At 40.6% G+C, this 16251-nt stretch overlaps 1 protein-coding gene across 1 annotated transcript in view; it reads left to right on the top strand.

Moving 5' to 3' along the window:
• The window catches only part of DNAH6 (dynein axonemal heavy chain 6), a 307800-nt gene that overhangs the window by 196831 nt on the left and 94718 nt on the right, over nt 1-16251 (top strand). The window contains exons 51-56 of the mRNA XM_060187710.1: nt 1183-1444; nt 3888-4011; nt 5524-5720; nt 9226-9429; nt 10685-10810; nt 14998-15162. Of these exons, the coding sequence (XP_060043693.1) occupies nt 1183-1444; nt 3888-4011; nt 5524-5720; nt 9226-9429; nt 10685-10810; nt 14998-15162 (1078 nt within the window). The remainder of the gene's footprint in view (nt 1-1182; nt 1445-3887; nt 4012-5523; nt 5721-9225; nt 9430-10684; nt 10811-14997; nt 15163-16251) is intronic.

The following is a 16251-nucleotide window of genomic DNA, read 5'->3' as shown; positions in this document are numbered from 1 at the left end:
AAGTGGTGCAGCTCAGCCATCACTCTCCCAATTTGGTGCCAGCCACCCCTGGGCACTACATTTTAGTCCTGGGAATTGCTCCCTTACTCCCTTTCCATCCACAAGCCACATGTGTCTATACCTACCTGTGGCATAGGTGATTTTTTTTTAACATGTGTTTCTTTGACACAGACCAGGAAGTGGTGCACTTCAGCTGCCAATGTCCCAGTCTGGTGCCAGCCATCCCTGGGTACAGCTTTTTAGTCCCAGGAATTTCTCCCTCACCCTTTTTCTGTCCATGAGCCATATGTATCTGTACTCACCTGTGGTTTGATGAGTTTCTGAAGAAATCCTGGTTGTATTTTTTGTTTTGTTTTGTTTTTGAGGTTTAGTTGACTGGAGAGAGCAAAAACAAGTCTGCTGCTGCTACTCCATAGCCAACCTCTGGAAATCTCAGCTGGGACATTTTTTAATATAAAGCTGTTATTTATATTGTGCCTTACATTTTTAAATCGTACGTGTTTTTTTTTTACTTTTTTAAGATATTATTTTTGTTTATTTCATAAGATAGAGAAAAAGTAAAGGGGGAGAAAGAAACAGAAACAGAGACCCTAGAGCAGCACTGGCATATGTGGCATATGTAGGTCTCCATGCTTAGAAGTACAGAGTTCTATGACTACACCACCTCCTGACCCACAAAATGCTATGATTTTTTTAATTCTTTTCACCATTACTGGATTGTATAATACCTGTACCAAGTACCTGTATCCCCATAAGTTGTACCACATCTGGGTTCAAATTTAAACAAAAATTACTCCCCAAAAATGGTATACATAACTACCAGTCACTGAGATCACAGTATTGAGATTAAAGCTACCCACCCTTGGGTGTGGAGCTATATACCTCTGTGATTTTGTAGTCTTATAAAACTTTATAAAATTACTAGTAAAAAAAATTTGAAATATCCATTTTTGTAGTCTGTGGTGTTTCACAGTGACTAGAGCAATGGACTTGCATGGAGAAGTCCCAGGTTTGATCCCTGGCATCTCATATGCAAAGTGATGCTCTAGTTCTCTCTTTCTTGTTAATAAATAAACGAAACCCACATATTTTTAGGGTGATCATATTTTCAAAGGAATCTATGTCTTATGTTCTCATATTACTTTACTACAATCATACTTACTCATCATGTCTGTTTTACAGGCCTGATTGGCCAACAGCAAAGCAGCTTCTTGGTGACTCTAACTTTCTGAGAAGACTCTTAGAATATGACAAGGAAAACATAAAGCCTCAAATACTGGCAAAACTTCAAAAGTATATTAATAATCCTGACTTTGTGCCTGAAAAAGTAGAGAAGGTATCCAAAGCATGTAAATCCATGTGCATGTGGGTAAGAGCAATGGATTTGTACTCTCGGGTAGTCAAAGAAGTTGAACCAAAGAGACAAAAACTCCGTGCTGCACAGGTACAGAATCTGTGGGGTGATGTTTTGAACAATTAAAGGTCATAATCAAGAGAAAGGATATAGCTCACTCAGTAAGGACCCTAGCTTTCATGTCTCAGCACCACATGTGGGTCGATACATCACCTGGGAAAATCTCCAAGGATGATGGAACAATGCTATGGTCTCAATCCTCTCTCCCTCTCCCCCCCTCCCCTCCTCTCTCCCTCTCCCCTTTTTCCTCCTTCCCTCTCCTTTGTTTCTCTCTCTCTCTCTCCTTCTGTGTTTCCTATTCTTTATCCATTTTCTCTCCCACTCATTCTTGTTCTGTTTCTCAATCTAAAATTAAGAGAATGAAAAAATCAACCCTGGAGCAAAGGAACTGCTCATGCATGAGATTTGAACACTGAAAAAAAAAAAAAAAACAACTATGCTCTTTAATCATCCAGGCTCCCTTTATAATGACACTGTGACCCTATGCAATATAGGTAGCAACAATGATCTCAAAACTAGCTTTTGTTTTAGGGCAGGGGAGACAGCATAATGGTTATGCAAACAGACTCTCATGCCTGAGGCTTCTAAGTCCCAGGTTCAATCCCCTGCACCACCATAAGCCAGAGCTGAGCAGTGCTCTGGTGTTTCTCTGTGTGTGTCTCTCTCTGCAATTCTCTCAAAAATAAAATAAATAAAATTTTTAAAAAACTAGCGGGTGGGATGGGAATGGTAGCTCACTTGGTAGAGCACAACCTTTACCATGTGCAAGAACTTGGGTTCAAACCTTGGTCCCCACATGCAGGAAAAGCTTCACAAGCAGTGGAACACTCTCTCTCTTCTCTCTCCCTCTCTAATTCTCTATGTTCCTTACCTATGTCAAAAAAAAAAGAACAATGATGGCATCTGGGAATGGTGGAGCCATGCAGGTACAAAGCTCTGGCAATAACTCTGCTGGCAATATAGAGAGAGGTAGGGATATAAGGTATATAATTAAAGATAGTGGACAAAGGCCACTAGTGACTTCTCAAATCAATCTCCTTCCAAAAATAAAAGAAAAGAGAGTCTTTAATATGTCTGATTAGGTCCATGGTGTCTCTAACATCAGCTACTCTGTTTGCATTTGCTAAATACTCCCACAGTTGATGATGGCATTTGTGTTCCTTAAGAACAGCTTAACCCACAATCAGATCCAAAGCTCTTCACAGAACAAAGATGGTCATTTAGTGAAGGGCTGATGGATGCCCAACCCACAAAATCATTTGTTCTAGCCCTGCCAAGGCCAATGCAGGCAGGACTCAAAACTCAGTAAGTCTTGCTTTTATTATAGCAATATTTAGTGCTAATTATTAAACTGATAATTTCACTTGGCTGGCAAATTACATTACAGATATCCAAATGACTCTTAGTAGGGTCAGGAGTAGATAGCATAATGGTTATGCAAAGAGACTCTCATGCTGCCTGAGGTTCCAAAATCTCAAGTTTAATTCCTTGCAACACCATAGATGATAGCCAGAGATGATCATTTCTCTGGTAAAAAAAAAAAAAAAAAAAAAAATCCTCACCCCTGGTTTATAGTAAAAGAGGTTTCTGACAGAATCATGGACTATACACTATACAGCAAAGGTTGGCAAACTGTTTTCTGTGAAGACCTGCATAGTACATTTTTTTAACCTTTATTGGCTATATGATCTCTGTTGTAATTACTTAACTTTATCATTAAAGCACAAAACAGCAATTCATGCCTGAATACATGTGGCTCTCTCCTAGTGTAACTTATGGATATTGAAATTCAAATGTGATAGAATTATCAGATGCCATGACATAAAATTCTCTTTTTCCTTCAGTGGTGGGTGAACACCCTCTTCTTTCAATTTGTTAGTGTGATGACACAGTCTGAAGAGAGATAGAGTTGTAGATCTAAAACATATATGATCTTATAACCCAACATTGCCTCAATAAGGGGGGAAAAAGTTAGAGGAAAAGCAGGAGGAGAAGGGGACGAAGGAGGGAGCAAGGGTGAATGGAAGAGAAAAGAAATGTAAAGTCAAGTCGTTTTTAGCCTGAAAACAGTGATTAAGCAAGAAACAGACTGTATGTGAGCTGCAGACCACAGTTTGAAAAACCCTGCCCTAGAGAACTGGTATGGGAAGATTAGTTTTCACAGTTGTGTAAAAATGTCATTTGTTTCTTTATTGCGAGGTGATAAACCCTTGCCATCACTAGTTCATTCCAGATGGTTGGCCCCTCTGTTTCTCTAGTCTGTGATTCACTGTGTAAAACTTTGTATTTGTTTCATTTTGTCCTGTTTGTTTACAGCCTCACAGTTCATTTTGTATTTGCTTTCACTGTGTAGCACATCAAAATATTTGAGAATATAAAAAGGTGTATGTGCATACTTTATCAACCTATTATAAGTGAAAAAATTCCACCTGCCTACTGAGCCTAACCTTCACTATTGGTCTAACTTTATTAGGCTGAACTTGATACTACTATGGCTACCCTGAGAGAAAAACAATCCTTGTTAAGACAAGTGGAAAATCAAATACAGGCCTTACAAGATGAATATGACAAAAGTATAAATGAGAAAGAAAGTCTGGGTAAGGAGCTCACAAACTTTATGTTGACCAGGATATGCCTGATGTTCAGAAGTAGAAAGAGTTTTCAGACAGTCAGGTTCCAGGTTTTTTTTTTTCAATTAATCACTTTTTTATCAGAGAGAGAAGCAGAGCATCCCTTACACACTTGATACCAGAGATTGAGCCTTTGTGCTTTAGATCCCAATATCTCATCCCCCGCACAACCCCCCAGTTACCAGATATCAGTTTCATCCAACATACAGGATATATTTTCATGAAACTTATCATACTAACCTTTTATTTTATTTATTTGTTTTGCCACCAGGCTTATCACTGGGGTTTCGTCCCAGCACTTATGAAGCCATTACTCCCACTGGAGAATTTTTCCTTTTGTTGTTGTTCTGTTTTGTTTTCTTTCTATTTTATTCCTTAGGACAAAGATAATTGATAAGGGAGAGAGAGAGAGAGATAGAAAAAGGAGACAGATAAGTAGATACCTGCAGACCTGCTTCACCACTCATGAAGCTTTCCCCCTGCCCCTCCCCACAGTTGGGGAGTGTGGTCTCAAACTCGAGTCCTTGAGCATGGTAATGTGTGTGCTCAAGCAGGTGTGCCACTGCCCCAGTCTCCCGTATTGACCTTTTAGTAAAAAATCAGGAAAAATGGCATGTGCTGCACGCACTCATCACCTATACCTAAATAAAGCTTTTTGGGACATGTTACATTATAACACAAAGCTGTATGTGAATTTGATCCATAAAATAAATACTTCAAGGTCACAGAGAGTGCAGCCTTTAGCAGAGTATTAGAGTATAAAAAGGAGCTCTTTCAGGGCCAGGTAGTTGAGCGCACCTGTAACAATGAACAAGCATCCAGGTTCAAGCCCCTGGTCACCACCTGAAGGGGGAAAGCTTCTAAGTGGTGAAGCAGGGCAGCAGGTCTCTCTCTCTCTCTCTCTCTCTCTGTCTCTCTCTCTCTGTCTCTCTCTGTCTCTCTGTCTCTTCTCTCTTTGGTTATTCTTTTATCTTTATTTATTACTACATAGAGACTGTCAGAAATCAGGAGGGAAGAGGGAGAGAGAGAGAGAGATACCTTCAGCCCTGTTTCACCACTTGCAATGCTTTCCCCCTGCAGGTGGAGACCTGGGGTTTGAACCCAGGTCCTGGTACATTGTAACATGTGTGCTCAACCAGATGTGCTACCACCCAACCTCTCTCTTTCTCTCTCTACCTCCCCCTCCCCTTTCAATTTCTTTCTTTTTTAAATTGTTTTTTCCTTCTCAATTTCTCTCTAACTCTATTCAATAATAAATAAAATAAAAAGATTTTTTTTTAAGGGGAGCTCTTCCTCTCTGTAACAGAAGCAAATTTGAACTCTTTTCTGAAATGGGAGATTATGCCAAATTGGTGTAAAATTTCTCAGGGATGTACTAACATTATTAGCACAATGATGTCCACTCTACCACAGGAAGAAGCAGTGAAATAAACTTAGATAGGAAAATATCAAGCAATCAATTTTCTCAACATTTTCCAGCCAAGAACATGACCCTGACAAAAGCACGTCTGATACGTGCTGGGAAACTGACAGCTGCACTGGGAGATGAGCAAGTTCGCTGGGAAGAAAGCATCGAGACATTTGAAGAGGAGATAGCAAATATCATCGGGAATGTGTTCATAGCAGCAGCCTGCGTCGCATATTATGGGGCCTTCACAGCCCAGTATAGGCAATTGGTAAATAAAAAAATTTTAACTTTATTTATTGATTTTATTTGATAGGACAGAAACTGATAGGGCAGGGAGATAGAATGGGAGAGAGAAACATGCAGTATTGCTTTACCACTTGTGAAGCTCTCTCCCTGCAGGTGGGGGATAGGAGCTTGAACTCCTTGTATATGGTAATGCATGTGAACTCCTTGTATGTGGTAATGCATGTGCTTAACCAGGTGAGCCACTACTCAGCCCCATAAATTTGTATTTTTAAAAAGCAGTGAGGTGGGGTCGGGCAGTGGCGCAGTGGGTTAAGCGCATGTGGCGCAAAGCGCAGGGACTGGCATAAGGATCCCGGTTCGAGCCCCCGGCTCCCCACCTGCAGGGGAGTCGCTTCACAGGCAGGTCTGCAGGTGTCTATCTTTCTCTCCCCTTCTCTGTCTTCCCCTCCTCTCTCCATTTCTCTCTGTCCTATCCAACAACGAATTGCGTCAACAAGGGAAATAATAATAACCACAGCGAAGCTACAACAAGGGCAACAAAAGGGGGAAAAAATGGCCTCCAGGAGCAGTGGATTCATGGTGCAGGCACCGAGCCCAGCAATAACCCTGGAGGAAGAAAAAAAAAAGCAGTGAGAAAGAAAAGAAACTGTGGTAGGTGTGGGGTGTGTCATTTTTCTGAGTTTAGGTGGAGGCTTTCCACTGTACATGTCCTCTGTGGTGGGAATATATATTTATATATTCCACAGCCCTCCACCTCTCTCCTTACTCAGTGGTGTTCACATTTATATTTTCCTTCACATATTCCTCCCCTTCCTTCCCTATCCTACTTAGACAGCACAGAAACCGTAGGGAAGGAGAGGGACAGAGAGCCCCCTACTATTTCTTAAAAAGAAAAATTATGGGAGTCAGGTGGTAGGTAGCACAGCAGTTTAAGCACAGGTGGCACAAAGCGCAAGGACTGGCATAAGGATCCCGGTTCGAGCCCCCGGCTCCTCACCTGCAGGGGAGTTGCTTCACAAGTGGTGAAGCAGGTCTGCAAGTGTCTATCTTTCGTTCCCCTCTCTTTTCCTCTCCTCTCTCTCCATTTCTCTCTGTCCTATTCAACAACGACGACAACAATAATAACTACAAAAATAAAAACAAGGGCAAAAAAAGGGAATAAATAAGTAAATAAATAAAAAATTATTAGTTGTTTAATAGTGATTAATAAGATAGTAAGATAACAGGGGTCTAATTCCACACAGTTCCCACCACCAGAGTTTTGTGTCCCATCCCCTCCATTGGAAGTTTCCCTATTCTTTATCCCTCTGGGAGTATGGACAAAAATTCTTTTTGGGGTGGAAAGTCTGTCTGGTTGCTATAATTGCTTCTCTGCTGGACATAGATGTTGGCAGTTTAATCCATGCCCCCAGCCTGTTCCTTTCTTTCCCTAGTTGGGTAGGGCTCTGGGGAGGTGAGGTTCCATAACACACCCGTGAGGTTGTCTACCCAAGGAAGTCAGGATGGAATCATAGTAGCATCTGCAACTTGGTGGCTGAAAGCCAGTAAGATACAAAGCAGGTATGCCCAATGTCGTCTGATCTCGAAAGCTAAGCAAGGTCGGGCCTGGTTAGTACTTGGATGGGAGATATAAAACAAGACAAACTTTATAAGCAAGAACCCAAAGGGATAGAGCAAATGAAACTAGAACCCCCTACTCTTATGATCACAAGTGGCATCTAAAGTAGAAAAATTACTCAAAATAGATAAGACTATTACAAAGATACAAGCAATAGAAAAAACAGGAAGCCAAGTTTCTTGGAGAAAACTTTCAATCCATTTTCATGAAAATACCTGCCTAAATAAGTGTTCTTGGACCAATTTATATTCCTACCAGCAGTGTAGGAGGGTTTCTTTGTCCCCACAACCTCTCCAGCATTTGTTGCTGCTGTCATTTTTGATGTATGACATTCTCACAGAGGTGAGGTGGTATCTCAGTGTTGTCTTTATTTGCCTTTCTCTGACAATCAGTGGCCTGGAACCAAAAAAAAAGGGGGGGGGAGTTACGGTAGAAACTTTTAAAAAAAATTTATTTATTTAAAAAGTGGAAACACTGACAAGACCATAGGATAAGAGGTGTATGACTCCTACCACCAGAGCTCTGTATTCCATCACCTTCCCTTATAGCTTTCCTATTCTTTAACCCTCTGGGAGTATGGACCCAGAGTTATTATGGGATGCAAAAGGTGGAAGGTCTGGCTTCTGTAATTGCTTCCCTGCTGAACATGGGCGTTGACAGGTCGATCCATACTCCCAGCCTGTCTGTCTCTCTTTTCCTAATGGGGCATGGCTCTGAGGAAGCAGAGCTCCAGGACACATTGGTGGGGTCATCTGTCCAGGAAAGTCCCATTGGCATCATGGTAGCATCTGGAACCTGGTGGCTGAAAAAGAGTTAACATACAAAGCCATACAAATTGTTGATTAATCATGAACTTAAAGGCTAGAATATTGCAGATGAAGATTTGGGGTCTTCATTCTGGAAATAGCTAGTAGGTCTATTTTAGGTATATTCCAAAGAGCCTGTGACCTTATTAGTTTTTGCCTGAACCTGACATCTGATATGCAGGTGGACCCAGGTTATTGTCTGGGGAGATGATGTCATGGCTGTAAAAAGGGTTAAAAATCTGGATCAGGGAAGAGAGTAGCTCCCAAATATGGGAAAAGTGTATAAATATTGTTGACTATACACCCCATTGATTTGATCTGGGGCCCACATTCAGCATAGGAGCCTATGTAACCTCTACATCCCTGCAGATCCAAACTTGCGTTCTGTGGTCATCAATAGGAACATTCTGAGTTGCATCAATTTCAGGACCCATCTTCTTCAGGTGGTAGATAGCGTATGTTATCCAACCCCCCTTTGGAAGATGGAATGTTCTCTACCATTGTTAATCCACATTGAGGTCAAGGTCCTATGGGGGTCCCCAGAGGGTTCCATTATATTGTTCCTGATGGAAATGACCCGTGATAATGGAGAGAGGGATCCTTTTAAAAGAAAAAAAAAAACTAAGTCTTCTTCTTTTCCTTGAGTTGGTAGGACTTAGTATAGGACTCATATAGACTCTACAGAAGCTCAGGGTTACATGATATCAAATAGGCAATCATGCCAGTAATGATTTGGGGGGACAGATATTGCACTGTCCTCTATAATCACCTCATTGAAAAAAGTAGCAATACTTTTCCATGTCAATGATACCACACAGAGACATTATAGTAACCCCAAACTTTACATGCTCCTTTCCTAAGAAGGAAGACTATTTACTGGTCAAGAACTACAGTGACGACCCTTGTCATGTATTTAGGGATGGCTGTTTAATAGTATAGTTCTAGAACCCAGATACCCTGACTTTTGTCCACTCTGTGTCCAGTGCTCTGATGTCAGAACACCAGTGGAGACTGGAAGGGTTTATTCCTAGCAATATCATTTCATCTGCATATTGGTTACTGAGAGTTCCTGACTCCATGCAAGAAAAACTTTTCTCCTACAGCTTATAGAGTGTTGGATTCAGGATTGTCAACTTCTGGAGATCCCAATCAACTCTTCTTTCAGTCTCATTAATATTCTTGGCGACCCCTATGAAATACGGCAGTGGAATACTGATGGGCTACCCCGGGACTTAATATCAACTGAAAATGGTATTTTGGTTACTGAAGGGAGGCGGTGGCCTTTAATGATTGACCCCCAAGATCAGGTATGTAGCAAATACTTCAGATTAAAGGTGGTCTATGGACTCAGCTTAATATTGTTCTGTCCATTACAGATTCTAAAGGTGAATATTAACTTGTAAATTCTTGAGGATTTAGACTAGCAGTGAGATTCAAAGTCTTCTAGAGGATGGGGAGATAATGTAATGGTTATGCAAAAAGACTTGCATGTCTAAGGCTCCAAAATGCCAGGTTCAGTCTCCTACACCACCATAAGTCAGAGCTGAGTGAGTGCTCAGATAGCTCCCTCTCTCTCTCTCTCTCTTTACTGTCCTCTCATTAAAATTAAAACACTTCTAGTCCAAGTCCCTCATTTTGTGTACATAGCCATTATAAAAATGGAAATAGAAGTACTCTTCATACTTGATTTTTGATTTGCTTTATTTAGTTGGTGGAACATTAGTTTTCTGTTTTCATGGAAACAGAAATTCATTCCTGTATACTCTTTGTTCCTAAATTATCTAAGAATTCAGAGTGTTGTTAGGATATGATGAATTTTAAAATAAACTTGCCTGGAAATTGAGCAAGGGAACCTTGTGAAAGCAAGAGAAAAAAGCTTGAATATCTTAACTATGAACTTTTTTCCTAGATGGGTCTTTCCTTCATTTGATTCAAAAAAATTTTCTTTTTTAGTTTTGATAGAAAACCAAATTTTTAAAAAAAAATTATTTATAAAAAGGAAACATTGACTAAACCATAGGATAAGAGGGGATTCAGATTTTTATAGAAGGAAAGACTGAAGGTCAGTGGAAGAAGAGGGCAGTAATTTGGGGGGAGTGTCTATTTTATCCTTTTCTTTCAAATCTACTTCTAGATAGAATAAAATAGAATTCCTTTTTTTAAATCGAGGAATTAATGGCTTACGGTATATACAGTTTTGGGTACATGTATGAAATTTCTCAATTTCCTGCAAAACATTTTTCCCCCCAGGCTGGGTCCTCCACCATCATGCATCAGGACCTGAAGGCTCCCCTGCCCCCAGAGTCCTTTATTTTGGTGCAATGCACCAAATTCAGTCCAGGTTCTGATTGTGTTTCCTCTTCTGTCCTTATCTCTCAGCTTCTGTCCATGAGTGAGACTATCCCATATTCATCCTTCTTTTTCTGACTTATCTCACTTAACTGAATAGAATTTCTAGGTTTAGGTTTAGAACAACATTTTTAGATTTTACTCTGAAAACATTCACTTTTTAGTCATGTATAAAACTCAAAAACAAATGTCCTACTCTGTTTTCTCATACAGGCAAACCGTTGGATAAGGAACAAGGAAAGCAAAAATGGTTTAAAGATCATTAAGCTCACAGATACTAATTTCTTACGCACACTTGAAAATTCAATCCGACTTGGCCTGCCTGTCTTACTGGAAGAGGTTTGCTTTTTCACTTTATTTTGTCCTCTTTGTGTCCAACTTTCAAATTATATCCTGATGCCCATACAGGCTATATCTGCGTTATGCTAATGACTAGTCAGCTCTCTTCAAATTGTTCAATTCCGTTCCCCCTTAAACAATGCACTTCCATATAGAAGGAATTTGCTAGCTGAATGGACTTTGTTTTAGTGTTTAGTGGGATGGGCTCTGTTTTCTGACTTCTGATTCTCAGTTGTTTTTGTGGCTCTGGGTGGTTAATATCCCTGAAAATTCTAGTCAGGGTGAGACCAGAGACTGCTATACACACTAATGATGCAGTGATAATAAGAATAAGAATGAACATTTGTTTTTAATGCTTCTTGAGTCTATATGCTACATTTAGGATCACAGCAAAATTGGGGGGAAAAGGATTTTTTATTTATTTATTTTTTATTTAAGAAAGGAGACATTAACAAAACCATAGGATAAGAGGGGTACAGTTCCACACAATTCCCACTACCCGATCTCCATATCCCATCCCCTCCCCTGATAGCTTTCCCATTCTCTATCCCTCTGGGAGTATGTACGGACCCAAGGTCGTTGTGGTTTGCAGAAGGTGGAGGGTCTGGCCTCTGTAATTGCTTCCCCGCTGAACATGGGTGTTGACTAGTCGATCCATACTCCCAGTCTGCCTCTCTCTTTCCCTAGTAGGGTGGGTCTCTGGGGAAGCGGAACTCCAGGACACATTGGTGGTATCGTCTGTCCAGGGAAGTCTGGCCGGCATCATGCTGGCATCCAGAACCTGATGGCTGAAAAGTTTTTTTTTCTAATCACTTTATTGGGAGAAATAATGTTTTACAAGATAGTTGCTGTCACTTGAGTACAGTTTATTTTTAATCACTTCATCATATTTATTTATTAGTATTTCAATTAAGAGTAAGATGTACCTTGTCTGACGTGGTATATAAAAATCTTCTTGTACTCAGTAGTCTCTCTATTTTAGTGATGGGTCTTTTGATGAGCAGAAGTTTTTCAATGTAATGTAATCCTATTGAAATATTTCTGCTTTTGTTTTCTTGCTGTTGTGCTTGAATCTTAAAAAAGAACATTACCAAAGCAAAACATTATGGAGTTCTCTGTCAGTTTTTCTTTTATGTATTATATTGTTCCTAGTCTAATGTCCAAGTCTTTTTCTGAGCTAATGACTATGATTTGGACATCTAAGACTATGTTAGTAATAGTGATAGTGGATGGTGCTGTCTTGTTCCTAACCTAAGAGGGAAAACTTTCAGCTTCTCACCGCAAAATGGATGTTTTAAAGAAATTATTTACTCATTCAACACACATTGCTTGAGAACCGATAGCAGGCAACACAAATTTGTTTATCTGTTTATTTTTATAGCCACCAGGATTATGGCTGGTGCTTGGTGCATGCACAATGACCCACTGCTCCTGGTGGCCATTTTTTTCTCCCTTCCTTCCTACCAACCCTCCTTCCTTCTTTCCTTCCTTCCTTCCTTCCTTCACACTTTACTTTCTTTAACAGAGACAGAGAGAAACTGAGAGGGAAGGGAAAGAGAAAGAGAGAGAGAGATAGGAGGACCTGCAGCACTGCTTTATCATTCATGAAGATTCCCTCCTGCAAGTGGAAACCAAAGACTTGAACCCTGCGTCTCTATACATGGTAAAATTCACACTCCACCAGGTATGCCACTGAATAGTAGGAACAGGAGCAGGAAGGGAGGGAGAGACTCATATAGAGACCCAGTATTTCATTACCATTGGACACCATATTTTCTTTCTTTCTTTTTTAATTTATTTTTTAGAGAGGTGCAGAGAGAGAGAGAGAGAGAGATGGAGAAACACCAGAGCACTGCCCAGCTCTGGCTTATGGTGGTACAGGGGATTGAACCTGGGACTTCGGAGCCTCAGGTATGAGAGTCTCTTTGCATAACCATTATGCTATCGACCCCTTCTCTGGACACCATATTTTCAATAACTTCAAATCCATGTTAGATTTGAAGGACCTGCATAGAACGACTCAGGAATGCACTGTGCTGCTGACAGGCACCATACTTGCAGTTGATTTGAATCCATGTGGTGGACTTAAAGGGCTCACAAGAACCAAGTGGCTTAAGAAAAGGAGTTTGGGACTATTGTTTGAGCTTTAGAAGTCACAGGCTCTTGACTCAACCCCAGGGAGTTATCTATGTGAATCAAGAGACAGAACATCAGAAATAGAAGACAAAATGACCACACTCTTTGACTTCAAACTAGAAGAGAAAAAAATCTTTAGGAACAATGAAGCAACTCTTTAAGAAAGCAAATATCAGAATTAGAGTCTCTGAAGTAGAAGAGAGAAAGAAGGGAGCAGAAACCATATTTAAAGAAATAATAATGAAAAATTTTCCAAATCTGGTATTTGGTCAGGATGTAGCTATTCAGAAAGCAGAAATAACTCCAAAATTCTTAAACCCAAATAGACATATACCAAGGCATATTAATATGAAATTGTCAAAAGCCCAGGACAAAGAAAAAAATTTACAAGTTTCCAGGAGAAAAAAAGAAAGTGACATATAAGGGCAGAATAATCAGGCTCATATCAGACTTTTCTATAGAAACCATAGAGTCCAGAAGAGAATGGAATAGTATATTTAAGATTTTAAAAGATAACAACTGTTAGGGCCCACCTAACTGTTAGGTGGTACACTTGACTAAGCACACACATTACATTGTCCAAGGACCCAGGTTCATTTTATATATAAAAAAATAAATCCTAGAAAACCTCACTAATGTGCCCCAGAACCTCACCTCTCCAGAGCCCCTCCCCACTAGGGAAATATAAAGACAAGCTGGGGGTGTGGATCCCATTGCCAACACTCATGTTCATTAGAGAAGCAAGAAGCCAGATTTTCCACTTTCTGCACCCCATAAAGAATTGTGGTCCATACTCCCAGAGGAGGAGAAATATTAGGAGATGACCAGAGGGCTCTGAACTCCAGTGCTATTAGGACCCAGAGAGAGGAGAAGGAAAAAGGAAGGGCATTCAGAAGTAGCAGTAGATATAGGTGTGACATAGAAAAAAAGAGAAGGCAGGGCAATAGAAAAATGAGCAACTATATATAAATATAAATAAATAATTATAGAAATGATAGTCAACCCATATCTGAGAACTGCTGCAGTTTCCAGTAGAGGGAATGGGATGCAAAACTCTGGTGGTAGGACAGTGAGGAATTATACCGCTATTATAATTTTGTAAATCAAAATTAAATCAGCAATAAAAAAAAAGTAAGTCCTAGATCATGTGAAGCAAGGAGAGTGTTCAGTGGTTTCAGTGCTTCATCTTAGAAAGAATATTGAATGTTAAAGGCCACATTTCTCTGATTCCTTCTAATATTAATTGTAGCACAAACTATGAATAAGTCCCAGTGCCTCACAATAATAAGTTGTCTGCTGTCATCCTTTGTGTGATGCAGAAAGTTTTCTTCATACATGTTGTGTGATATGGGAATGAAGGCTTTTTCCCCTCAAATCATTCCAACCCCTTGCCTTACAGCTGCTTTTGAAATCCTCGGGTCAGAAGGTGGCTCTAGAATCTCTTTATTTTAAGCTTTTCAGTAATGATTTAATAATGATTAACAAGATTGTAAGGAAAGAGAGTAAAATTCCATACAGTTCCCACCACCAGCATTCCATGACCCATCCCCTTCTTTGGAAGCTTCTCTATTCTTTATCCCACAGGGAACATGGACCAAAATTCTTTATGGGGGTATAGAAGGTAGAAGATCTGGCTTCTGTATTTGCTTCTCCACTGGACATGGACATTAGCAGTTCGATTCCTATCTCCAGCCTGTTTCTATCTTTCCCTCTTGGGGCAGGGCTCTGGGGAGGCAAAGTGCTAGGACACTTTGGTGAGGTCATCTGCCCAGAGAAGTCAGGATGGAATCATTGTAGCATCAGCAACTTGGTGGCTGAACGATAGTAAGATATAAAACAGGACAAATTGTTAAATAAACAGGAACCCAAAGGTAGGAATACAGCAGATGAAATTAAGAGGTCTTCATGTGGGAAAAAGCTAGGAAGTCTATTTTAGGTATGTTCCAAGGGGCCCATGACTATAGGAATGTTTGCCTGAGCCTGATGGCTAACATGCAGGTGATGCCACCATTTCTAATTGCTTAATTTTGTTTGTTTGTTTTGCTTTTAAGCTTAAAGAAACTTTGGATCCTGCTCTAGAACCCATTCTCTTAAAGCAGGTCTTTGTTAGTGGTGGACGAACACTTATTCGTCTTGGAGACTCAGACATTGATTATGATAAAAACTTTAAGTTCTACATGACAACAAAACTGCCAAACCCACACTACCTACCTGAGGTATGAGCTATGGGTCTGGGGTCCCCAGCTCAAGTGGGTTATTATGATGTGGTACACTTCTGAAAGGGGATGAGTTCCCACCTGAAGGGAATAACATTTCTAGCTCCCTCTCCCATCTCCACAAGACCCCTGCCTTCCACTCTTGTTTCTTTCCTGAATCCTGATTGTGGCCATAGTTACTCTTTTTGCCATGTAATTAGGGCTCAAATTCCACCCCCTACCCCCACCCCTTTAGTCTAGTACCCAGGCTGCTGCCTTGTCATTGTCTCCTCAGTCCACAGCCTCTTCTCAACACAGGCACCATCCCTTCCAAATTATCTTTCTCCCTGCTTCAGCGTAAGTCCATTTATGCCCCTCTCATTGAGACTGAAAAATTAATCACTGCTTAGTTGAGGAGGGAAAAGAAAAACGTGTTGGTTAATGTGCACATGCCCATAACACACATCTCCAAATAGAGGTTACCTCCTTGAAAACTGGTGGCTAGAAACATTAGAGAATTGGGAGGCTAGGCAGTGGCACACCTGGTTAAGTAAGTGTAGCACTAAGTACAAGGACCCACTCAAAGACCTCAGTTCCAGTCCCAGATCACCACCTGCAGGGGGGGAGGGGGGATGCTTCACAAGTGATGAAGCAGGACTACAGGTGTCCCTCTCCTTCTCTATATCCCTCACCCCTCAATTTATCTCTGTCCTATCCAATAAAATGGGAAAAAATTTCCACCAGGAGCAGTGGATTCATAGTGCTTGTACTGAACCCAGTAATAACCCAGGAAGGAAGGAAGGAAGGAAGGAAGGAAGGAAGGAAGGAAGGAAGGAAGGAAGGAAGGAAGGAAGGAAGGAAGGAAGGAAGGAAGGAAGGGAAACAACATTAGAGCATCCTAAATCAGATTTCGAGCAACTGTACTTGGCGGTCTGGGAGATGGGACACCTTGACCCCTTCCTTATGTGTTAGAAGGGAATTTTGTGAATTTTGTGTCCATATGTATGTCTGAGGGCTAGAGGTCCTGAGACAATTGCAACAGAAATGCAGATAACCTGGGCTCCTTTCTCCCAACTACAGAGAGTCCCAGGGCTGCTCCATCCCTGAAAC

The sequence above is a fragment of the Erinaceus europaeus genome, chromosome 3 (genome assembly GCF_950295315.1).
Source record: "Erinaceus europaeus chromosome 3, mEriEur2.1, whole genome shotgun sequence".
NCBI classification, from domain to species: Eukaryota; Metazoa; Chordata; class Mammalia; order Eulipotyphla; family Erinaceidae; genus Erinaceus; species Erinaceus europaeus.
The sequence above is the reverse complement of the archived record's forward strand: the minus strand, read 5'-3'. Positions and strand labels throughout refer to the sequence as shown.